Consider the following 23,868-nt stretch of genomic DNA (forward strand, 5'->3'; position numbering starts at 1 on the left):
CATTTCATCGTAGCTGTCATCGAAGAGGGCATCGATGTCGTCGTCGTTGGCCATGATGGCCATCAACTTGGGTGATGACGTCTAGACGTTTTGTTGGCTGAGTGGTTGTTGTGAGTCAAAATTGTGAATGATATGCAGGTCTTGAGTGGCGATTGACGGAAGCAGAAGCGTACCACGTGATCTTGCACATGACTTGAGCTTCACGCGTCGCGACAATCTAGCGCCTATGTGTGCTTTCGACATCGACGCGCCCTCGGCGCCCACAACATTATTGCAAGTATGATGGCAGCTCCTGCGACTCCAGCTCCTCTTCATCCACCATCTCCACCATCGCACACACCAGCCGTCGACTTCACCCTTATTGAACGACAGAAGGAGAACATTCAGCCCCTGCGCAATGGTCGCTCAGCCTCAGCGCTCCAAAGCGTATTCTCAGCACCCAGACAAGATCGCGCCGCCGCCTTGCAAGTCGGACGAGAGAAGCACGAGGAGGCCATATCTGCAGTGGAAGGGGCAGAAGCCGCAGACGGTTACGACGACCCCCTCGAACCATATGTACAGTTCGTGAAGTGGACTATCGACAATTATCCAGCCGGGCAGACAGCGGACAGCGGTGTTATCCCTCTGTTGGAGAGAACTGCACGTCGATTTAAGGATGATCCTCGATACAAGAGCGATTTACGATATCTGAAAGTCTGGGTTACCTACGCGGGCTACGTTCACGACGCAAAGGTCATCTATCAACACCTTTTGGCCAACGAGATTGGAACCTGCTATGCCCTCCTTTACGAGGAGTATGCAGGAGTCCTTGAGAAAGCTTCCAGGTGGGTGTGCAATTTTGTTACTTCATCAGATTGCTGAATCGTAAACTAGTCGCGACAAGGCACACGAAATATTCCAGCTGGGAATCGCCAGAAAGGCACAACCTCTCAATCGCTTACCTTCTCGCTTTGCCGAATTCCAGAAACGCATGCTTCTTGCACCCGCTGATCCAGTCCCAGTCGCTGTCGACCCTACGACGACCAATGGAGCCTCTGCTGGGCGTCGCCAGGTCCTCGCTCCTCGTTCGTTAACTGCGGGAGCTCCCTTAGCGTCCAACGGTCCACCAACTAATCAGGGGGTCAAAGGGAACCGCTCTTTGGCTGTGTTCGTCGATGAAGAAAATATGGACCCTTCTCATGAGAGTAATGCATGGCCAGACGTTGGGACCAAGGCAAGCCGTGTCAAGGAGAATACACAAGCATCTGGTCCTTGGAAGGGGGAAAAGCTGAAGATGCGGGGACCAGCGATCGCGGGACACGGTGCCACGCCCGCACGAAAGGTGGACGTATATCAGGATGAAGAGGTATGCTTTTTCCCACTGCTGGGCTGCCGTGGTCTAACTCAGCCGCACAGGTTGTTCCGAAGACTCCGTCGCATCCCCCTCCGGAAGACGTTTTCTCCCGTTCCCTGAAGCCAAGCGAGGATCAGCTCCTGCGGCAAGATCCATTCAAGAACTTCTCGCCTACTCCCTCTCCTGCTGCTCGCCCTGCCCTTTTCACTTCCATCTCGCAACCGAAAGCACGTGTCGATTCGCGCCCTACGCAACCAGTGTCCGAGGGATCCCACACCTTTCGCGAAACACGCAACCCGAATAAACCATTCGTTCCGCAGCAGGCAACGCGGAAGCTGGTGCCCGGCGTTTCGAAGTCGGGCAAAGGGGAAGCTATCCGCATTGATCTTCTTCAGATGTACAAGGACGGCGTCGAATGGAGCCTGGATGAAATGCGCGCCCGTAGACGCGGAATGCTCGGCAAGACCTGGGAAGATGAACCTATATCCACCATTTCGGACTCGAAAGATGACATTCTGGAGCCCCTGAAGGATGATCCTGAGTCTGCACCTAAAGAAGCCGAGCGTGAGCGGATGACTATGCGACTGGATGCACCAACCGTCAATACGCGAGCGGCGCTTGATGACGTGTATGGATTGTTCAACACTTCTCCGGCGAAATCCGAGCAGGAAGAGCCTCCCTCGCCTGCCCCCGTAACTCGAACACCTTCTTTGCCATCTCAGCTGCCTCGCCTGAACGAGAACGCCACAGCTCGCAAACCATCTGGTCCATTCTCGGCTGCACGAACCCCCTTAACTGCGTTCAATGCCCTGACTGCTGTTATGGCGACGCCTACCCCCGCTCAAGGCAGTCTTGGCCGCTCAGCGAGTGGTAGGAGTCTTCTGGAGTTACACGCAGAGGAGCCACAGCCTGAGCCTGTGAAGACGCCTCGCAGGCCATTGGATATATTCACAGATGCACCTGCTCCCAATCATCGTTCTGCCGTCAAAAGAACCCCATTCGAAATTTTCGTCGATGAGAATTCAGCAGCCCCCAAGACACCCGCCAGTGCCACTCCCGGTAACACACACATTGTGCCGAAGTCGGATATCAAACCATTCACCATCTTCGTTGACCCGGAAGTGGACGCTTCTGACAATCAGGCACCTCTGAAGTCTGACTCCCCTGCTGCACAAGATGTAAATACAACAACCCAGCCACTTGTCGAAAATGAGCCGGTCATAGGCGGTGCGTCAGAAGGACAGCCTCGCACCCCGCCAACTGTGCCAGGGCAATTGAGACTCGACGATATTGTGGAGAAGCCGAAGATGTTCTCTTTCATCGATGAAGCTGACTCAAAGAATGTTGTGTCACAAGAACCTCACACTCCGAAACCCGCCTTTGTTCCTTTCATCGACTCACCGGAGCAAGTTCCACACTCATCCTCAACAGTCCAATCGAGGTCTACAGCGAAAGCTCCCAATGCCGGGCTGTCCATGCCTCTCCGTCCAGATTTGTCCCAACTTCGCACTGTGGTGGCTGCGCTGGATGTCGAAGAACAAGAGCCACAGACCCCTTGGAGTGAAGAAGACGAAGAACGGTGGGTGGCAGAGCAGGACCGGCAGGCCCGCAGGAACGCGAGATTGGGAAATTTCAATATCATGACGCCTATCACAGAGCGCACCTGCGAGTTTACACAGATGGGCAGCGTAGTAGGTCAGGATGATGAACCGGATGATGACGACGAGGATAGGAGGAGCCCATCCGTTTCTGGCCAACCCAATACTGCACAATGGTCAGAATACGTGACTGCTGAAGAAAAAGTTGTCGGCGAATTCGAACTCTCAATTGCTGATAAAGAGGCATCCATGCAACAAATACCTGAACAAGTTGTGCAGGTTGCTGCAGCCCCCGAAGATATGGCTGCACAGAAGCTGGGCTTCCCTCCCAACCCGTGCAATCCATTCGACGGTGCAATTCAAACATTACTTTTCTCACGCCTACCACCACTGGATGCTACAGAAGGATTTCACGACCTCCGCAACTCAGAAGCAGACAAGTTGAATGGTCTACAGAAGTATGCTAAGAAGATGGCTCGTAAGAGCGGGAATACTACGACAGTACTTGCTGAAGATCGATACACGATATCACTTGGTAACGACTTATACGACGTGAAAGAGAAGCTCGGGGAAGGCGGATTTGGTTCGGTCTTCCTGGCACAGATAGAGAGGGCAGATATCGAAGACGACGAAGATGCCGACTTGCTGGAAGATGATGAAGACGAGCATTTGGTTGCAGTCAAGGCTGAGCGTCCATGCAACATCTGGGAAGCTGTTGTCCTTCAGCGCATTCTGTCGGCTCTTCCAGAACGACTGCGTGCTTCCGTCATCCGGCCCAAGTCGCTGTACGCATATCATGACGAAAGCTATTTGATCTTGGACTTCTGTCAGCAAGGAACGCTCCTAGACGCGGTTAACCAATCATCCATGGCAAATTCTGGTACATCAAATGTACCCGGGATGGATGAGCTACTGGCCATGTTTTTCTGCATTGAGCTGATGCGCCTTGTCGAGGCACTCCATACAACAGGATTCATTCACGGCGATATGAAGATTGATAACTGTCTAGTCAGGCTTGACGAGGTACCTGGAGGAGCGAGTTCTTGGTCCTCATCTTATAGCCGCAGCGGAAATGGCGGCTGGTCGCACAAGGGTATTCGAATGATAGACTTCGGGAGGTCTATCGACATCTCTGCTTTCCCCGCTGGACAGGAATTTATCGGTGACTGGCCAACCGATGAGCGTGACTGCGTCGAGCTGAGGGAGAACCGTCCATGGACATATCAGATTGATTATTTTGGCCTTGCCAGCATCGTATATTGCATGCTATTTGGCAAGTACATCGAGACCGTAGAGGCCCCGAAGGAAGACGATTCAACGCAGAAACGATACAAGATTGCCAACTCTCTGAAGCGGTACTGGCAATGCGATTTGTGGAATCGCTTGTTTGAGCTACTCTTGAACCCCTGCCTCGTCCATGAAGATGGTATGCTCCCCGTCACAAGAGAATTAGCAGCAATCCGAGAGGACATGGAAACATGGCTCGAGGCTAATAGTGACAAGGCTGGGAAGAGCCTGAAGGGAATGTTGAAGAAGGTGGAATTGGCAGCGCTGGGGAAGAAGCGGAGATATTGATACGAGTCTAGGCGGAATTCTTCATGTGTAGACACATTTGTCAAACCTTACATACCCGCACTTTTTCCATAGTGCATCTTGTTTTACGGAAAGCCTAATTGTCACATGGACAACACATCACTCGTGCGATTGCCATAGAAGCAGTGGTATGGACTGACTAGCTAAGACGCGCAAGACCCGACATACTGCACCATAAGAATAGAGATGTTGCACAAGTGCTCCCAGTTCAGCTCAATGAGGTGGTCCCATGGGCATTTGTGGACCCTGGGCCTCGAACAACGGAGGTCCATTTGGGGGTCCCGGTGGCATCATCATTTGATAAGGCATCCCTTGCGGCACTGTGGCCACGTCAGAATCTCGCCCAGCATGAACTCGCTCTGACATACTTTGCGGGTTAGGAAAATGACCATATGCGTGCGGTGGTAGAGGAGTGGGGGGCATAGAGCCTCGTCCTGCGCCAGCTCCATTTGGTGCACCAGGATAGGGAGAAGGCGCGGGAACGGGAGACTGCATGTATTGGGAACCAGCTGAATGGCGGGGTTTGATTAGCGGACAGCAAACCTTATCATTTAAGACTACTTACGCGGACCCATAGGGCTCATCATAGGATGCGCGTACATGGCGGGTGCTGGGACCCGACGGGTTATTTAACATCATGGTTTTTGGAGAGATCACTCACGGGCACCACCCGGAACACCTGGCATAGGACCATAGATGGCCATGAACTGAGGGGGAGGCATATAGCCATTGGGATGTCCCTGCATTGGCATAGGAGGCTGTCCAGGCTGCGGCTGTGTTGGATCACATTAATGTTGATTTTACAAGGTAGAATGGTTCTCACGGGTCCATAGCCGCCATAACGGTAACCCGCATACATCTGTTGCATGTATGCTGCTTGAGCCATCTGAGCTTGCTGGTTCTCGTCTTCGAATGGCGCCGGCATCTGTTGGGGAGGAGGAGGGGTGGGCTGTGGTGGCAGAAGGGCCGCATATCTCTTCCCAGTGAAGGGCCAAGTTGACGCTAGTATGAGAACATGAGAGGATTATCGCGGGACTAGGTCTAGGACAGCACGTACGAGTACTCGAAGCTTCGGCGACTTTGTTATGTTTGAACGGGCTGAAGTCATCCTTGATGTGCACGCTGCCCTTCTTGAGGGGGTTGGAACCAAAGAAGGGATTGGGTTGGGAGGGCGCCTAGCCTCACTTGAACGGGAGCTACATCTGAAAGGAAAAGAATGACTTACCGGCTCATCCGGAGACTTCTTTGACAGAGGAGGCCGAGCTGGGCTACCACTGGGAGCAGGAGCAGGGGATGGAGATGCGCCCTGCAATAATCTCAGTGGACGGCTACAACAGTCATTTTAATACTTACATTAACCGGCTTGAAAGAAGGCGCAGTAGCATTAGGTCTGAAGCTAGAAGCGTTAATGTTGAGTTTAAAGTCATTGGATGGTGATGTTGATGGTGTCGATCCAGCTGCTGGCGTTGCTTTTCCGGAAGTGGGACCACCGCTGTTTAAGCCGTGCTTCGGAGCAGGGATCGCTTTGCTCTTGCCAGGGTTGAATGGTGGAATCTCGGAGATTGCATACTTGTCTGCCATTTTCACAGGTTTCGAGCTGGCGGAAGTAGTAGCAGAAGCCGACGAGCTCGGAGGAATGGCATTCGCAGCAGGTGACTTGACAGCGTTTGCGGCTTGGGCTATACCGAGGCCACCATAACGTGTCGAGGCAGAGGCGTTCATAGCAGGCGCTGGGCCAATGGTGCGCGCACTAGTGGCCTTGGCATCCTGCTTCGACCTCTCAAGGATTTGCTTCTTCTTGTCCTCGTCCTTCGTGATGATGTTGACCAAGTCTTCTGGGATCTCCTTATTCAACTGTAGAAAATTAGAAAGAGAACCTTTTGGGTTTGGGATCTTTCCTCACCTTGAAGGATGTGCTAAACCGAATGAGATCTGCGATTCTCTTGTCCTTCTCACTCTTGGCTAGATTCTTCCGTTGTGTGGTCAGTCGTTCCTTCTCAGCGGTGACGAAGTTCCGGAAATCTTGGACAAGTGGATTCTCCACAGTCACCTACTCCACCATCAGAGCTATTCATTCGGGTCAATGGTCTAGTCCCGACCTGTGGAACCTTTGCCGCAGCGCTGACATGCTTGTCCCCGGCACTAGCAGACGCAGGTGCTGCAGATGTACCTGGGGTCAGCTTTGTATCGCGTTTCTCAGCTGCAGGCGCAGGTGCTGTCTTCTCCTGCGGAGCAGGTTTCGATGCAGGAGTCACAGCCTCGTGGTCCTCCTCAGGCTTTGACTTCTCGACCGGAGGGCTTGGGGTAGGGACAGTAACTGCTGGAGGAGTAGAGACAGTTGCAGTTGTTGCAGGTGGAGGCGATGATGTCTTCGCGGCTAACGTGGCCGGAGCGGGTTGAGGGCTGAGGGCCTTGGTAGTACCGGATGGTGACCCATTCGCAGCCGCAGCCGCCGCTGCAGCTCGTCTAGCGGCAGGGGGGACATACACATTAGGGTTGCGAGCAACACCGGAATACCTGAGGAGTTCTCGGTGCAAGGACAGCAACAGACATGAAGAGAAACTTACTTGTCTTCTTCGTTGATACCACTATCGTCTGGCTTCAACCCTCTCTCCTCGGCTATGTGAGCATTGCTCGTTGCCCCCTGAAGTGCGATGAAAAAGATTGAATTACAGCAGGGAGCTGAGCTCACGTTTTGGATTTCATCAGCAATCTTCTGCGCGCGCTTCTCACGATTCTTGTAGTCGCTGCCTGACCTATCAAGTGGGGTCGTATATTCATGCTCATCGAAGTTGCTCGCTCGGACGCCAAACAATTTCTCGTTCGCCGCAAACTGATCCCATCCAGCCGCTGACTGAACTCCAAATGTGAGGTCATCACCGGAACCATGGCCATCGTTGAAATTAGGCAGAGGGGGCAAGCCGGCACTGGTATCGTTCGCCCATGCTCCTGGCCCAACGAGATCGCGTTCCTTGAAAGGCGCATTCTTGGATACGTCTCCGTCCGTACGGAAGGCTGATAAATAATGAGAAAGCCATAAAGTGCTGTTACAGCATACATACCGTCTGTAGCGGTCTCTGCGGGGGCACCTAAATCGGGCTTGACAGGGGCGGGCTCAACAACACTCCAAGACATCAATTGGTGGCTCATGACTTGCAGCTTTGCCCGACTGTTGCCATTCGGCTCCCTGGCATCCGTCAACAAGAACTGATTGTCCATCCTGGCTTCTGACAAGGTGCCTTCGAAGCGTTGTCCATTCGTGAGCGAGACAGATATCTTGGCACCCTAATATCACTCTGAGCATCGACGACCGCGCCATATATGCGGTCACCACTCACGATGTTGCTACTCAACCCCGGTATTGCAGACCCGTTTCCGATGCCTATCGAAGAGGGCGGCAAACTCGCTGCTTGTGCAAGATTCGAGAAACTTGGATGGCCGTTCAACCCGGCAGGCGATCCTCGAGGACTGTGCATGCCAGTCGGCGTCATGTTGGGCGAATAAGGCGAATTCATATGAGGACCACCGCGTCCCCAAGCACCACGACTGTAAATAAAACGCATGATGGTCAGTGAGTGGAAGTTCTTGGCTTGGTGGTGGATAGCAAAGGAGCAAGCACTGACCCGCGCGACCCTCCGCCACGGCCCATATCGCCATCCTTGCGTTTGTTCCCACCTCCTCGTGGCGCTGCCATTGTGAAGTACTTGCAGGTGAAGTGCTAAAAGAAAGTGGATAGGATTGGTCAAAAGTGCAATTGCGAGCCAGCCGAGGAGCGTGATGGTGAGAAGAGCGTCAAATTGGGCCCGACCGAGGATATCGGTTGGATGGTGGATGATAGTTGATGTGGCTAGCTCAGGATGAGCTTGCCACTATGCCAGCCTCGGGTAGATGTCGAGGCTGAGAAGGGGGAATGGTGAGAGCAAGGCAGACAAATGTCTTCTTGCTCGAAATGTCGAGGCGGACGGCGAGTGTGCGGTCTTCGCTGTTAGTCCAATGGGCACAACGCTTTGGTCTCCAAGGTAAGGGCGCGGAAGCAAATATCCAATTAATGATAAGTCACTTGGGTCCTTATTCTTAAGCCTTGTTACTTAATTATCATAAGGATCGACTCTAGATATCGTACTATAACTTTTCGTATGGAAATCAGCTCTCCCGATACAGGTCAGGGGAGCAAGTGAAATGCATACTCTTCTCTGCATTGACTGTGGCATGCCGTTCGGACCGTTCTTCGGAAGTAACTGGAGAAGGCGGGAATACATCAACGCCTCGTGTTTTCTAGACGCAAAACCCGTGCAGGCTGCGCAAATGGTGTCGCGTCTTGGTACAGCATATACAGGACAACAGGATTGGCCCGATGGTTTGTCTGTTAGATCTAAGGGGTAGGGCGTTGTTGTGTTTCAGAAACGCTGGTACCGAAGGCATAATATCAGCACAGCTTATCCAAGACACAGCCGAATAGCAGGCGACCGATTTGAGAGTCTTGAAGAAGATTGGGCAAAGGGTCAGAGAGAGGCCGATCAGTGCACATTGACGCGATGACTAGCGTTCAGCAACGAGCGCAACAGTGTGGACGTTCCGGGCGCCATAATCCTCCGGATACGATCGCCAGTCACAAGTGCAGATGGCTCCAGACCCTGGGTGGAGGGGGCATGGTACAAGAGTAAAGAAACAGATGGACATCCGTTAAACACATTGTCCCTGGGGGGAAATAGTTTGTAAAGGGAAATGTTAAGCCGTAATGGTAGATTGATGCATAACGGAGAAATCCCGGCTCCGAGGCGAACAAGATCCACAAGATCAAGATGGTGTGTCTTGGGGGAGGAGCTTTCACGTGAAGAGATCGTGCGGAAGCGTCCTTACGCTACCCTACCGAACGTCAACCCCCTCATATACAGTACCCCCTGGGGACGCCGCAGACGCACACATGTCCTCTCATTAGTCCGTCCTCAGGGGACTCAACGAGATCACAACCTCGACTCAAGTTTGGAATGTCATCGTCACTACGGCCTTCGTGGATGCCCATAAACCTATGGAAGCAGGGCAAATTCATTGTCTTCGGAGGCGCGCTCATTTGGGTCTGTGATGCAATGGGCGCGTTCTCCCAAGCTCTTGCGACTCCCGGATGGACACGGTACGCCTCAGTCCTGCAGTGTCATAGTGCTAGTTTCTGACGAATGCTGATACAGTGCCACGGCACTGCTCGCATCTGCGTTAGGCGGGCTGACAACCCTGCTCCTGTTGTATCTCATTGCCGTGTTGCCTCGAATAAGGGGCACTAATCCTGACGTATGTGGCATCCCTGCATGTGCGTTCGTCAGGCGAGACTCACATTCTCCCGCAGTGGACGCAATGGCGACAATCATCTGATCTTTCTGTAATCATTCCGGTGTGTGTCTCGAATTGCATGGCGTGTCCCCCAACCCTCTGACATTTGATTGTCCCAAGGTCACGACTTTGGCCATTCCATTATGTTGGACGGTCTTGAGCTGGTCGTTGTCCTCGGATTCTGTGTTAGGAGCTATCAGGGGCGTGGCGAGTGGTCAGCCCTCCATCCCTGCAGACATTACCTATGCGCTGACCATCAACCCAGCGACAGGCATGATGATTTTGGGGTTCGGTCTTCTGGGTTTGATCCCCAAACGATAACGGAGAACAGTCGAGGTTGTGACAGTCGAGTGTCTTGACTTGGAATGAATGGACAAGCTCATAATACCCTCTCCGTCTCGCGCTGTAACTATAGGTTGTGCAAAGAGAATATACTTCCATGATGGCACGATTGATTGAGCAATGGGGATCATTATCCTAGGTGTATTTACAGAGAACTCGTCTCTCAGTAAGCTCTCGATGGGGGCAAGGGATCTGACATGTGAAATCAACTAACCGAAGCCGACCCCTTTCCGAAGCCGGCCCGAAAGAGGTGGTGGAGCTTTTTTTGGCAAATACTTCCGGCGCACGGACCAGCACCGAAAGGTTCATAAACCGTGCGCAAGCCTTTAGTGTGTTCCCTATGATTATACTCTTTAGGATCATTTTTATAGTGACCTAACCGAGTCCACACATTCACATGTGCCACACCTTTAACTTCATTCGATGAGACTGTTCACGCCGCCCTTACACCGAGACCTTTGGCTGCAATTTGCAGTTCGATGACGTGCGCTGGTGAGCGGAGCCAGCCGCTTGCGACTCGGTTTTGCGAGCCAGCGGGGCGGGTGTGACATTTCTGATGAAGTCGTCCGGTCTCTGCACTATGGCGATTGTATTTAGCTGTAGACAGTCGTGGCAATTAAACATGTTTGATCACTTCTGCTCGTGTGCAACCCCACTGTTTGCTCGGCCGGTTCTGTTAGATGTCCAAGATGAAGGCATCATGGCTTGTTCCGCCTTTGTCTTTCGCAAAGGCCATGCCAAGTTTTATTTTGCGGATTTGAGAGTTTGACATCGACCATCTCCCGCAACAAGGAGGCCCTAAGCAGAAATTAGTTAGTAGTACTTGTTTTCTTTCCTAACGGAAAATCTCCGGCTCCGAAACAACGAAGTCATCGCGTCATGCTCGAAATTGGTACATGACGCGCACACCGCACCGCGTCTTGGTCTATTCCTCCTACTCACGGTCTTCGTTGTATATTTCGTTGTAGGATGGGTGTGAAAGGCCTTTGGACACTGCTTGGTCCCGTGGGTCGACCAGTCCTGTTACGTCGTTTCGTCCATATCAAGAACAGCACCTAATGCTCTCAACAGCCTCGAAACGCTCGAAGGCAAAGTCCTCGCGATCGATTCGTCGATCTGGATCTACCAGTTCCAGGCCACGATGCGCGATAAGGAGGGCCGAGGTCTTGTAAATGCTCACGTTCTTGGATTCCTTCGTCGGATTTGCAAATTGTTGTACTATGGTGTCAAGCCTGTGTTCGTCTTCGATGGTGGGGCACCGGCGCTGAAGCGGGTCACTATCGTGCGTATACTCTCTGATAGCTACTCGAGTCATGGTTTTGAATTTATGAAAGACTGAGAGGAAGAAGAGGAAGAGAGGAGCTGCAGAGAGTCACGCGAAGTTGGCCGAGCAACTGCTGGCGGCCCAGATGAGGAAGGAGGCTCTTGCCCACGTCGCTGCTTCCACATCGTGCGCAGACTTTTCTCTCTATCATGCGCCGACGCCAATTTGTTTGACAGGAGTGTAAGGCCTGCTGCTTCAGCTGGGAACGCAGGTGTCCTTGATGATGGAACCGTGTACTTGGAGGATTACGACAACCGAGCAGCCCCCCTCCCCTCCGGCACAACAACCGCGCCTGACGAGAGCCGTCAGTCTGACCGTGCTGATAAAGATGCTGAGGCAAGGAAGAAGCGGGAGAAGTACGCAAATATGGACCCATACGCTCTTCCAGACGTGGACCTCGAGGCAACAATGTCAGCCAAAGCGAATGCACAGAAGCCTGATCCGCGGCTGGCAACAGAAGAGGAGATGCGTGCTTTCATCGACGAAATGCGACCGGATGATTTTGATATCACTTCCCCCGCGTTCCGCGAACTACCGACAGAGGTCCAGTACGAGATTATCGGAGATCTACGCCTTCGCTCAAGACAAACGAGTTATAAAAGGCTGGAGAGCATGCTGCGTAATTCTCGAACATCACTCGATTTCTCTCGAGCTCAGATCCAAAACTTGAAGGAACGCAATAGCCTCACCCAACAGCTCTTGTTGACTGCCGAGGGTGTAGGCAAGGTCATCGATCATCATCTAACAATTCCGGTGCGGGTTGCCAGTGAGCGAAACCGGGAATATGTCTTGGTGAAGAACCAAGGTGCGGAAGGCGGTTGGGTACTTGGAACACGAGAAACCGGCACTAAGGATGCCCCCATCGTCGTTGAGGACAATCCTGTGAAATTGGAGGATGACGAAATCGACCTCCAGCGGGCGAGCGCGCTCTACGATCCCGATCATCGGGAATACATGAGGTCCCAAGCGTTATCAGCTCTCGCTGAGCGATACACCCCCAAGAAGCCGGAGAGAAGTACTACACAGACGTCCAGCATCATCCCATCCTTTGGACCCGCGCCGTTACCCGGCAGTGAGCCATTGTTCGAAACGAACGAAGTCACCCAGGTCGAAGATGAAGAAGACGAATGGGTCGAAGATGAAGACCTAGCCATGGCACTCGAAATGTCTATGCAGCCTGGCACCGCTTCTCAATATCCAGACAATTCCCACGTAGTTGACAATGAAGAGGATGAGGAACAGGAAGATGACATGGAGTTGGTTCTCACAGATCTGCCCACAACTGCGCCTGAGCTGTTGCAATCTGATACTCTCGACCGTCCGGACTTCGAATCTCTGTCTCTCTCGCCGTCGCCGTCGCCGGAGCGAGCATTTGTTCACCAAACCCCTGCTGAAAAGGCGGGCTCCAAAATACAACATGCTACTGCCTTTGTACATGACACGTTCAAGTCGCATCCATTGATATCCAAGCATTCCCCCACGCGTGTATCACCATTCATATCCCAATCGCCCACGAGGCCCCCCATTTCACCACATGCATCAGAATCGCGCCCAGTTGTATCACCAGCTAATAGCAAGCCGTCCACGCCTATACGACCTACGTCAAGTTTAGCCCGGCAATCCCCTATATTTGCGTCTCCATCGGAATCCAGACCTTCCCTGAGACAGCGAAGCTCGAGCTCTCCGTTTGAAGACTCGGTTTCCGGAACTCCGATCTTCCGCCCTCGGTCGCGGCCCACGCTTTACGAACCTATCCCGGTGGGTGCGCTTCCGACGAGCGGCGCGTCTCGCACACCACTCAGCCAAACGTTGAACAGCGAACAATCGCCGCTCAAACCGGTTGTGATGTCGCCTACCCTCCTTGATAAAGGGAAGGGACCCGAATTACAACGGAAATCTTCTCGAGAGATTCAGTCACCTCTTAGCCGAGTGGTTCATTTTCCGGATGCAGAACACATATTTTCCCCATCAACAGAGCTGGCACGTCAACCATCATTTTCTCAGGAAGCTCCACGGCTTCAGTCATCATCCAGGCCATCACAGTTATCCATGCACTTTGAGCGGGAAGAGCTTGCTAGACACGCCTCCCCATCTCCTATCCCGAACCGCTCCGATTCGGTACGGCCGTCGACTGTTGAGTCTCTCCCAAGTTCATCGAAGGCTGCAGTACCTTCGAGTGGACAGGTGCTTGAACCTGTTGTCCCAAATAGATTAGCAGCAGGTGCCCCACTCGAGTCAGGGGTTTCTGATGAAGAGGAGGAGGAATTCGCGTGGTCGCGCTCTCCGTCACCTGTCCATGGCGGTGAAGACAGTCAACAGCCGCCTGAGGACTGGGATGCAGCCGAGGAAATGGATCCAGAAGCTGAGGAAAATGAATTCGCCCATTTCATGTCAGAGGTCAAAGGCAAAGACATCGACTCGATGCAGCGGGAGATTGATGAGGAGATAAATACCTTGAATCAACAACGGAGGGCTGCGCTTGTTGCTTCGGAAGACGTGACCTTGCAAATGATTACGCAGATTCAGAACATGCTTCGTCTCTTTGGTATCCCATATACTGTTGCGCCGATGGAGGCTGAGGCCCAATGTGCTGAACTCGTCCAGCTTGGTCTGGTGGAAGGAATCATCACCGACGATTCTGACGTGTTCTTATTCGGCGGTCTTCGTGTCTTCAAGAACATGTTCAATCAATCCAAGACTGTCGAATGCTTCTTGTTATCGGATCTGGGCCGAGAACTGAGCTTGGATCGTGATAAGCTCATTCGACTGGCCTATCTCCTTGGTAGCGATTATGTCGATGGCTTACCCAAGGTTGGACCTGTTGTTGCCATGGAGTTACTCAGGGAATTTCCTGGGGAGGATGGCCTGCACAAGTTCAAAGAGTGGTGGGTAAAGGTTCAAAGCGGTAAAGACAAGCCCGCAGACAATGCAACACCCTTCCGGCGTAAGTTCAAGAAGCGCTATAAAGATCTCTATCTTCCCGTCGACTGGCCCAATAGTAATGTTGTGCGTAATATCTTCCCTTGCTGTTCGTGATTTTTATGACTGATGTACCATGCAGCGTGATGCATATTCTCATCCCACAGTGGATGAGTCAACCGAACCTTTCAAGTGGGGCTTGCCAGACCTGGATGCGATGCGTGTGTTCCTTCGCGATGAGCTTGGATGGAATGCAAGTAAAGTGGACGAGACGCTGTTGCCTATCATCCGAAAGGTCGGCCAACGTGGCAAGGCTGCTCAAGCAAACAAACAGGGAACTCTGACTTCGTTTTTCGATGTCTCGGTTGGGACTGGTGCATATGAGCCCCGGAAACGACAGGCGTATTCCAGCAAGCGACTGCAAAAGGTTGTTTCCGACTTCAGGAAGGAACAAGCACGAATGGAGGAAGAACGGCAAAGTCTACCTCCAGAGGATCAAGAAAGTCAGCAAAAGAAAAGAAAGGCTAAGAAACCTACAAATGGAGAGGCTCCAGCTCACAAGCGGAAACGCGGTCAGAAGGGACGATCCACTCCTGACCCCTCTGCAGCAGAGCCTGCAGCACAGTCACCACACTCAGTCACACCTGAGGAACGCACGCCTTCGGCGAGCAAGGCGCGACCGAAACCCCGTAAAGTCCCGAAAGGTGATGATGAATATGTACCTGGAACGCAGTAAACATTCAGCTGTATCAATAATAGTCGATATACTCGTTTGGAACATAACAGGAGCTGCTGCGCAAGATCATGTATTGATTACATGGCAACACCCGTTGTCATTGTAGACAACCAGCGACACGAGCTCTTACAACGTTTCAAGGCCTATAGATAAATGAGGCGTATACGAGGGGAGGGTTTACGGAGGTACAGTATGAATGAGACATGATAAGACCCAAGAGATGAAAGTTCCGTCACCAGGCAGATAACTAAGCCGTAGGTCTATTCCGGCAAAAGCCGTCCGGAGTTTCCTCCCATCCTGTCGATCAAAGGCGGTTCGATAACACGCTGCCTGTTCGATGTCTTGTGTTTGTCAGCCTGAGTAGGATAGTGATACATTGAAGTCTCTCGGTGTTGCGCTGCGTGCCATTTGGCTTTGCGGATCTTGAACCGACGCTTTCGGTTCCGTCGACGACGAGACAAAGATGCGCCAGTAGTGAGACCGGCGTCATAAGCATCCGACGTGAAGAAGCGCCGCTCTTGTGTCGATCGATAGCGTTTCGAAGGGTGTATGATGTGTGCTGTCTCGGGATCCTCTGACGGCTCCAACTTTCGATCAGCGGAGTACTCCTGGGGACTGGTAGAATCTGATACGGTGACTTGATTGGATTCAGACATGGTTGGCGCAATTGTCTCGACGGCCTCGGTGTGAAGAATGTGGTACAGTGAGTCGGGATCGTAGTAACTTGCTGCAGGTGATCCTGGGATAAAGACACTGCACTCTCTCTCAAAAGTGCCGTCGGACTCGTAATCACTTTCAGCCAGGAAAGGAGGAAGTGACGCTTCTCTGTCTCTATCGAGCGGAGAAGAAGCTGTAGACGAAAGAACAGGGGTGGAAAGAATGTCCAGATATTCGCCATCCTCTATATCCTCAGGCGAAGGGGTGCGCTGAGGCGGAGTCCGAGGTGTGAGAGGGTGTTCGAGTTCAACCATTGCCGCGGAGATCATCTCGGGCGCCCAGCGGAAGGGCACGCTGTGTGTGTGCACAATGGCCTCGGCGTCGGTAACTGGACCGCGGATGGGTATGATGCGGTGAAAGTTGATGTATTGACGAAGGATCGAATACGTGATCCGAGCATCAACAGCATCATCGATATCCAAGCCAAGCCAAGCGCCGGTGACGTCCAAGACCTCTTCAATATGACTTGCGCACCAATAATGCGGGGGATAATAATTCGCGTGTCCGACCGTTCCATCGGCAGTATAGGAAAGAAAGAAAAGTTGTCCAGGGAGAACGCATTGCAAGAGCGAGATGATATTGACAAACGGTTTGGGGGCGTTCCAGATGCACGGCAGTGTAAGGTCCTCGGCATCGTATACAACGCTGCATTTAGCGAACATAGCGGCGAACTGCGACTCGAACTCTTTCGAGAAGAACATATCGGCGGTGCGCGGCAGGTTCATGTACATGGTCGACCAGGACGTGCCTTCTGAGCGCTGGACGCAAACCTCGCTCTTGTCGTGTAATGAGAAATGCTTCATATGCCAGTGCTCGTCACTCTCCAGCAAACTACACCATTCAACCAAATAGGGAAGGGCGCACTCATATGCGTCTCGAACGTGCTCGACGTGAACGGGATCGTTGGCGAACGGACAGACACGATACTCCAGGGTTCCATGATGACGAAGAAAAACGAGATCATCCGACATCGTGCTACCGGGAATAAGCGCCCTTAGATTTCGATAAGAATCAACGTAGAATATGGAATGGTGGTCGGAAGAGAGGGTATGAAGAGAGGGTAGGAGAGATGTTCGGGGAGGGACTTCAAAGTTGTTAGTGTTGTACAGACATGGGGAAATCCCATGAGACAACCAAGATCAACGAAAATATGCACTGGACGCCCGAGGAGAATAGAAAGTGCAACAGATGATGTTGTAGGGTGGGTGTGAAGGTGGGCACTCACAGCCTTGTTTCTAGCAAGCAGTGGAGATATAAGCCTAGACACCGTGCGGAAAACAATCTTGTTGGGTAGGATATTCCGCACAGCCGTGCAGGAAGACAGACGGAGATCCGGGGAGGTGCGCGCTCGAGATGGCGATCAAGAAAGAGAAATGGCTAACCAAGGGAATCCCGAGGGAAAGTAGGCGATAAAGGTCGTGCCTTCCTCACTTACACAGCGCCAAAATGCTATTTTTATATTCGCAAATTTCTGAGTGCGGTTTATGGCGAAAAGGGCAATCAATGCGCACCACTTCTGGGGCGTCTGTTTCCCGGCCCATCAACAATTGTTCTAGTCATCACGATGACCTGGGCCTTATGTCTCTATATCTCCCACTGCGATCTGCGGGAGAAAGAAACATACTGTCAAGAACATCGTCAAACGTCGCCCTGACCAAAGCGCGCAGTGCGCCTCGCGCCTTGGCCCGGGATCCATACATAGGCGCCCAGTTTTTCTTGATCGACGTGACAGTGACAGCATCCCATAGGCTCTACAGCCAATGACCAGATCATCAGCAGCAGAAGCCCTGCTTTATGGCCCAGGTCCACATTGAGGGAAGTCCATCCTTTCTGCCCTTTTCAAGACGTTGATGTTTGAGCCACTGGTCACGTGCCGTACAGGAAGATATCGCCCCTTGGGTGCCAGCGAGCTATCCGGCTAATATGCTTGCGATCCTTGTGCCATCTCATTGTGATTGTCAACTCATAAACAAAAGGAAGCTGGCGCACGCCGACTACGTGAGGCGACGGGCATGTCCGAGCCGCTGGCAGGTGAATGGCCTTTGTACAAATGGGGGCACTGTTTGGCCTGAGTTTCTTCCCCCCGCATGTTGAACCGCCACAAGATGCGAAAATGGAGTCTGCGCTGCGTCGGGTGGAGGGAAGAGAGGCGGGAACCGAAGCTGTGGAACAGTTTGAGCTTGCGGGGTAAATGGAGAAGGTGCAAAATGTGAGGCCAACAAGTGATTGATATCGGCTATGCGCGGGGCCTGATTGGGACGACGCTATGGTTATTGGATAGCCTGAGTTTCGCTCTCGGTGATAACACCTCGTATATCCACAGCTTTAGAGCAGAAGAGCAAGGGATGATTATGATGATCCTTCAGATGTAAACTTGTGTCAAGAGGAGCAGGGTTCGTAGCAGGACATGCGGAAGCTGATGACGCAGCGCGTAGCTAGGGCTCGTAACCGCTTATGTCTGGTAGCAACGGGAGGTTTGATCAAGGCGACCTCCCATGCAGATGGTTGGTATAGCAAGGAGACCGACAGTTACGAGTGAAACTGGAAAGGATTATAGTTTGAGGAGGGTCATCGGAACGAGACTGGGTTGCTGGATACTTGGCAAGTCGTGTGCGCTGATCTGTGTCAGGACGCGTTCTGCCAGAATGTTCGGGACGCGTTTTAGCGCGGGGGGTCCGCAGCAACTCGTTCATGATGCGATAGATCCGGGATTTGACAGACACCAAAAGCTTGGTGCTTCTCAATTCATGAAAGAAAGCCCGCTTTTCCGGCGGCTTCCCTCGTATAGCGCTTTATCTGTACACGCGAAAAGAAGTGAGTAAAAAGCATGAGGGACAAGAACGTCATTCTCAGACGATAAATCGCCTCCAAGCTGCATGTGGCATGGTGCGGGGTTGTTATTATTTGTTGTTTCCTTGTGCACATGCATGGTCTTGGATCTTCCAAGCGTCATTTGCGAGCTGTGCAAACTTTAAGGGTGGGTTTGCAGGATGAGGGTCGGGCCGATGCTGATGAGAGGGTACAAACGACTGCTGCCGATGTCAACATGAAAGTAAATATGCCCCCAGACGATGAGTACATTAAAAGGGAGGAATTGTGTACTCATGGGGTGTATCGTGAAATGTAGTATTTGGTGATGAGTCCCAATAGGTGAGACTGGTATGAAAGATTGAGGGTCACATCTGGTGTGGCGCCGTCGCGAGTGTTGGCTCTTCACGCTCGAGGGTCATCACGTTTTTCCCATCGCAACCCGCACAATCGTTTACAGTCGTTCACTTGCCACTTCACTCCTTTGCTCCTTCCCTTCCCTTTCTCCTCCTCATATCAAAGCACGAGCAAAGCAGCGCCTCTGAATCGCCTCTTGTTCTCCTTCTGAGTATCAAGCACATTAATCTTCTCTCGTTCATTCCCCCAACCCTTCGATAGGCACTGTCAATCTATTACCACCACCAGCAGCCAGCAACGTCAATAGAATGAAGGTCACCACAAAGCTCCTCCTCCTCCTCTCCCTCCCTCTCCTCACAGCAGCACAATTAAACGGCCTCACCAATCCACGGATCACAAAACGCGCAGCCCTTCCTGATCCTGTCGATCATGCCTACCGGTATCGACGACTATTGGGCTTACCACCAGACAACCCCCTCGATCCAACAGGAACAACGACCAACACTGATACCACCCCCACAACTTCCACTGGATCTACGTCCACCACAAGCACCTCATCATCCTCTTCCTCCTCATCGAGCACCTCCACATCGTCGTCTTCCACCAGCTCATCGAGCACCCCCACCTCCTCTCCCACACCCACCCCACCAACGACGATCCAGCCGGGGCCGGGAGTCACGTCGTTCACAAACAGCGCAGGTATCTTGGCAGTCCAAACTGTTACGTCTGTCGTGTTCCTCGCACCTTCAACCAGCCCGAGCGCGACTGCTGGCAACTCAACAGCAGGAACTACCGGGGGCACCAGTGGAGACAATACCATCTCGCAGTCGACTATTATTGGCCTATCCGTAGCAGGAGGCATTGCCGTAATTGGCATCATCGCGTTTGTCATCTGGAAGTTCACGAGGAAGCGCTTTGCTGGACTGGATGATTTCGAGGGTATGTCTTATTTTTGTCCCCTCTTTTCACCGCTAACCCTCGATACAGACGCGATCAAGTGGCCGGAATACAAGCACGGCGACGATGATATGACCATGGGTCCGCTTCCAACGCGTGCAACAGGCGGTGCAGGCGTGGAAACGTCTTCGTATGCGCATTCTGAAGTGGACTTTGATGCACATTCCGTCACAGGTGGGAGCACAACCGACCTTGTCGCTCCTGTCAGTTTCGCATCCATGCCTTATTCTCAGCCTATGCCTGCACAACCGTACTACGACGACGGATACGGCCACGGTGCTCAGCCAGGCCAATATTACAACCAAACAAGCATGGGCTACGCTCCTGGGCGGACGACCAGCCCAGGACCTCAACTTTCCCTTGCTGTTGGCGGTGATGGCACACAGGACATGTACCGCTCGCCGACACGCGGTATGGGGGCTGGACCGGCGGGAATGATGTCTGCCCCGCAAAGGGGCGCGTCGATAAACACTGCGGAAGATGCTGGCAGCGTATACGCTACGGCCCGCAGCCGGAGCCCAGGACCCAACATGGGGCTCAGTGGGGAAATGGGCGAGCGAGGACCGGGTGGTCTAGGGTTCGGGAACACGCGATGAACACTAGGGAGACTCTCGCTGGCTCGAGAATGGACATTATGGTGACGAGTCGATACATTTGGGGAGAAGAGGACGTTGTGTATGCGTATGTGGTTACGTTTATTGCTCTAGTCTGGGCGCTGTGCCCCAGCACACACTCACTTGGCCGTATTGTTGTTGTCCCTGCGGGGTGCCTGCGCCTCGCGCTGTTTGGTAGATGCTTTCCTCAATGCCTTCTCTTCCCCCTCACCTGCCGCATGTTTACCTGCGTACCGCGATCCCACAGCATCCCCAAATTCCCCGCATACCAATTTACCTCGGCTTCATTGCATTCCTGACATCTTCACCACTGCTTTTTGCATTTTCGAACTGATTCTTGTCCTTTTTAAAAACATTTCGCTGCTTGTCGTTATAATGATACGAATTATCATACCGCAATCTATGCTTTGTGCAGTTGCAGCTCACCATATAATTGATCCCGTGCACCAGCACTTCGTTTCAGTGACAACGCACCAACTGCACGCGCTAAACTCCATACGTCTGCCTTTGCAGCATACAATAAATATGGCCTCCGAGCTTCCGTCCACGATGACGGAAGACGAGCTCGACAAGCTTCTCAAGCAAGAAGAGTCCGCCTTCTCTAAGGAGCTTGAGGTGCGTCTCTACTTAACACATGGCTTTTGCCGTTGGCTGACTTATCACAGGTAGAGCGCATCTTGAAAGCGTTCAAGCTCAAGTGAGTATATGCACTATTGTGGTGAGGTGTTGCTGATCTCTGCACAGTCCGTATGATATCCTTGATATAGACTATACTGCCACCGCTGGGGATATCAAGAAACGCTACCGCCAGTTATCTCTCTGTACGTACTCCGGTGCATACTCCTGATGCCTCGCTGATGGATCACAGTCATCCACCCGGACAAGACCCCCCATCCGCGTGCGCCAGACGCCTTTGACCTGCTTAAGAAAGCCGAGTCTGACCTGTCCAACGGAGAGAAACGTGAAGAGCTAGACGCGGTGATCAGTGCCGCGCGAGTGCAGGTGCTGAAGCAGCACTCTTTGCCTACTAGTATCACCGATTTCGACGATGAGAGGATCAAGGAGAAGGGACTCAAGTTTAGGGACTTGGTCAGGGCGAAGAGTAAGGAGTTGCTTGTTGAGGAGGAGTTGAGAAGGCGGAGGTGCGCTTTTCGATTTGTGGTAAAGCGGTGGCTGATAGAGGGGTAGAGCGGTCAAGATGAACCTCGCTAATGAGGGACTGGAGGCTAAGAAGAAAGAGGAAGAGATCGCGACGAAGAAGCGCAAGGCAGATGATGATGTTAAGTGGGAACGTGAGTGTTATCCTCCTGCTCGCTGGGTGCTGCCTACTGACCTCTTGGTGCAGAGAACAGAGAACACCGGGTGGACAGTTGGCGTGCTTTCCAGCAGGGACCGAAGAAGAAAAAGAAGAAGACGAATGTGCTTGGTTGAATGGTGAACCTCCGCAGCAGGCAACTGTATGCTCTGGATTCCTTGCAGATCGTCTTGCCATTTTCTACGGATATTGTACCCTAGAGCTGTCGCAATGTATCTTTATGTGCAATTATGAGATGCTATCTTGATTGCCTCTCCAGTAGAATGCGCACGCATGCACGGGAAGTATTATTTAATGAATGGCATTAATCAATCTATCTAGACGGTCCAAGAGAATGTTCCTTCCGAAAGGACATCCAAGTTACAGAGTAGATTGTACACACCTGAGTTTCCTACACCCTTCCATACATGCGTACGTCTAGACAACCTATTCCTGTCTGACGGTCTCCGCCAGCCTCCTGAGGGCCTCGTCCGCGTCATCTTCACTTAGCAAGCTGAACGCTGCCCGTACGTAGGGGGTCGGCTGTGCCTTGGGGAAGAACGACGTGCCCGGGAGAGCCAATACGCCGTTCCTGAACGCCTTCTCCGCGATCAGGACGTTGCTATCGCCTTCAGGCGCGTTATGCACCGGTGGCAGCTTGAGCTTGAACCAGAAGAACATGCCCGCATTGGGGTAGGCCCATGTCGCCAGCCCCGAAAGGTGCTTCTGCATCGCTCGCTCGAACACGGCCGCCTTGGCACCATAGAACTGCGACACGCGCTCGGTATGCTTGAGGAAACCATCTAGGCCGATATACTTCAGGTAGGCGTAGGTGATCGCCTGGGTCGTCGAACTTGGTTGGAGGTTGGCAGTCGATGTGTGCAGGTCGAATGCGTCCAGCAGCACTTTTGGCCCGCTCGCCCACCCAATCCGGAGACCGGAGGAGAGGATCTTGCTCAGACTGTCGAACCGGATCACGTGGCCTGTACCTTGCCCGTCTTGCTTTTCCATTGCGAAGTAGGACGTCGGACGCGTGGCAGTACCGAAGTAGAGGTAGAAGTATGGATCATCCTCCATGATGAGAAAGTGGTATTTGCGCGCAAGCGCGAGTACTTCGCGTCGCCGCGAGTCCGGTGCGGTGGCACCAGTGGGATTACACCCGTACGGGACGGTGTAGAGGACCTTTGGGTAGGGCTTGCCTGCCGGCCAGGACTCCAGGATTTCGCGCAGGGATGAAGATGAGATCCCCTCGTAGTCCGTGGGAACCTCCACGATGTTGCACTTGATGCTATCGATCATGGGGATCACCCCTGCATAGACTGGGGCCTCGATCAGGCAACTGTCTTCCGGGTTAAGGAGAGCGAGGAAGGCCTGGGGTTTTATAAGCAGATTTCGGGAGATATCATGAACGGAATCCTTACCTTATACAGCAGATCCTGGCTGCCGCTACCCACACTTACCCTCCAACCCTCATCCTTTCCCCTTCCATGCACTTCCTGCTGGAGCTCCTCAAACCATGCTGCGAGCCTAGGCATACCAGCCGTAGCACCATACTGGAGTGCTTCGGCCATATCATTCCCCTCGACCTTAAGATCCACGTTCTTGCTCGTGTCCCAGGGGTCCTGCACGTTCACGCTGATACTGTTGATAGGGAATGCCTCGGGGTTGGGTTTCCCTGCGAGCATAGAGAGCAGGCCAGGAGTGAGCTCCAGTGGGAAGAGACCGCGAACTGAGGAGTTAAAAGAAAGATCAGATCACACAACATGCACGCAAAGATATCGACGCACTGGCACTGGGCATGCGCGACTTGCTGAGTTCACTGATGAACCCGCGATAGTATTCGTCACTCATTGGACCAGGATCGGTTGTTACAACCTTAGCTGCGACGCCGTTCTCGTTGGATGACGATGGGTCATTGGTTTCGGTCGCTACAGGAGCCATCGTCTAGTCT

General features: G+C 52.7%; 7 protein-coding genes across 7 annotated transcripts; 4 read left to right on the forward strand and 3 right to left on the reverse strand.

The window, feature by feature from the left end:
* Nucleotides 1–282: 282 nt before the first annotated feature.
* On the forward strand, nucleotides 283–4,519 carry DACRYDRAFT_114215 (uncharacterized protein; the record flags this gene model as incomplete). The annotated part of the gene is made up of 3 exons (XM_040769777.1): nucleotides 283–824; nucleotides 874–1,345; nucleotides 1,396–4,519. 3 exons carry the CDS (start codon nucleotides 283–285, stop codon nucleotides 4,504–4,506), a joined length of 4,125 nt encoding a protein of 1,374 aa, XP_040631787.1. The 3' UTR covers nucleotides 4,507–4,519.
* A 562-nt stretch (nucleotides 4,520–5,081) lies between these two features.
* DACRYDRAFT_14026 (uncharacterized protein) lies at nucleotides 5,082–8,218 on the reverse strand (the record flags this gene model as incomplete). The annotated part of the gene is made up of 13 exons (XM_040771012.1): nucleotides 5,082–5,134; nucleotides 5,186–5,297; nucleotides 5,348–5,526; nucleotides 5,582–5,699; nucleotides 5,750–5,830; nucleotides 5,878–6,378; nucleotides 6,428–6,574; nucleotides 6,624–7,041; nucleotides 7,092–7,168; nucleotides 7,217–7,539; nucleotides 7,587–7,809; nucleotides 7,863–8,070; nucleotides 8,148–8,218. 13 exons carry the CDS (start codon nucleotides 8,216–8,218, stop codon nucleotides 5,082–5,084), a joined length of 2,511 nt encoding a protein of 836 aa, XP_040631788.1.
* Nucleotides 8,219–9,539: 1,321 nt separating this feature from the next.
* DACRYDRAFT_104789 (uncharacterized protein) lies at nucleotides 9,540–15,170 on the forward strand (the record flags this gene model as incomplete). The annotated part of the gene is made up of 7 exons (XM_040767977.1): nucleotides 9,540–9,655; nucleotides 9,711–9,810; nucleotides 9,866–9,912; nucleotides 11,263–11,473; nucleotides 11,526–11,641; nucleotides 11,701–14,521; nucleotides 14,577–15,170. The coding sequence occupies 7 exons, from the start codon at nucleotides 9,540–9,542 to the stop codon at nucleotides 15,168–15,170; spliced, it is 4,005 nt and encodes a 1,334-aa protein (XP_040631789.1).
* A 260-nt stretch (nucleotides 15,171–15,430) lies between these two features.
* Nucleotides 15,431–16,858, reverse strand: DACRYDRAFT_104790 (uncharacterized protein; the record flags this gene model as incomplete). The annotated part of the gene is made up of 1 exon (XM_040767978.1): nucleotides 15,431–16,858. The coding sequence occupies one exon, from the start codon at nucleotides 16,856–16,858 to the stop codon at nucleotides 15,431–15,433; it is 1,428 nt and encodes a 475-aa protein (XP_040631790.1).
* Nucleotides 16,859–19,138: 2,280 nt separating this feature from the next.
* On the forward strand, nucleotides 19,139–21,019 carry DACRYDRAFT_93309 (uncharacterized protein). The gene is made up of 2 exons (XM_040777143.1): nucleotides 19,139–19,991; nucleotides 20,040–21,019. Exons 1-2 carry the CDS (start codon nucleotides 19,361–19,363, stop codon nucleotides 20,603–20,605), a joined length of 1,197 nt encoding a protein of 398 aa, XP_040631791.1. The 5' UTR covers nucleotides 19,139–19,360; the 3' UTR covers nucleotides 20,606–21,019.
* A 153-nt stretch (nucleotides 21,020–21,172) lies between these two features.
* Nucleotides 21,173–22,054, forward strand: DACRYDRAFT_14030 (DnaJ-domain-containing protein; the record flags this gene model as incomplete). The annotated part of the gene is made up of 6 exons (XM_040771013.1): nucleotides 21,173–21,238; nucleotides 21,289–21,320; nucleotides 21,368–21,444; nucleotides 21,492–21,765; nucleotides 21,812–21,915; nucleotides 21,969–22,054. The coding sequence occupies 6 exons, from the start codon at nucleotides 21,173–21,175 to the stop codon at nucleotides 22,052–22,054; spliced, it is 639 nt and encodes a 212-aa protein (XP_040631792.1).
* A 213-nt stretch (nucleotides 22,055–22,267) lies between these two features.
* On the reverse strand, nucleotides 22,268–23,828 carry DACRYDRAFT_20495 (PLP-dependent transferase). Its single transcript, XM_040771947.1, has 3 exons — nucleotides 23,705–23,828; nucleotides 23,339–23,646; nucleotides 22,268–23,288 (listed from the first exon to the last, which is right to left on the reverse strand). Exons 1-3 carry the CDS (start codon nucleotides 23,715–23,717, stop codon nucleotides 22,365–22,367), a joined length of 1,245 nt encoding a protein of 414 aa, XP_040631793.1. The 5' UTR covers nucleotides 23,718–23,828; the 3' UTR covers nucleotides 22,268–22,364.
* Nucleotides 23,829–23,868: the final 40 nt, after the last annotated feature.

Source organism: Dacryopinax primogenitus (assembly GCF_000292625.1).
Source record: "Dacryopinax primogenitus strain DJM-731 SS1 chromosome Unknown DACRYscaffold_3, whole genome shotgun sequence".
In the NCBI taxonomy this organism is placed as follows: Eukaryota; Fungi; Basidiomycota; class Dacrymycetes; order Dacrymycetales; family Dacrymycetaceae; genus Dacryopinax; species Dacryopinax primogenitus.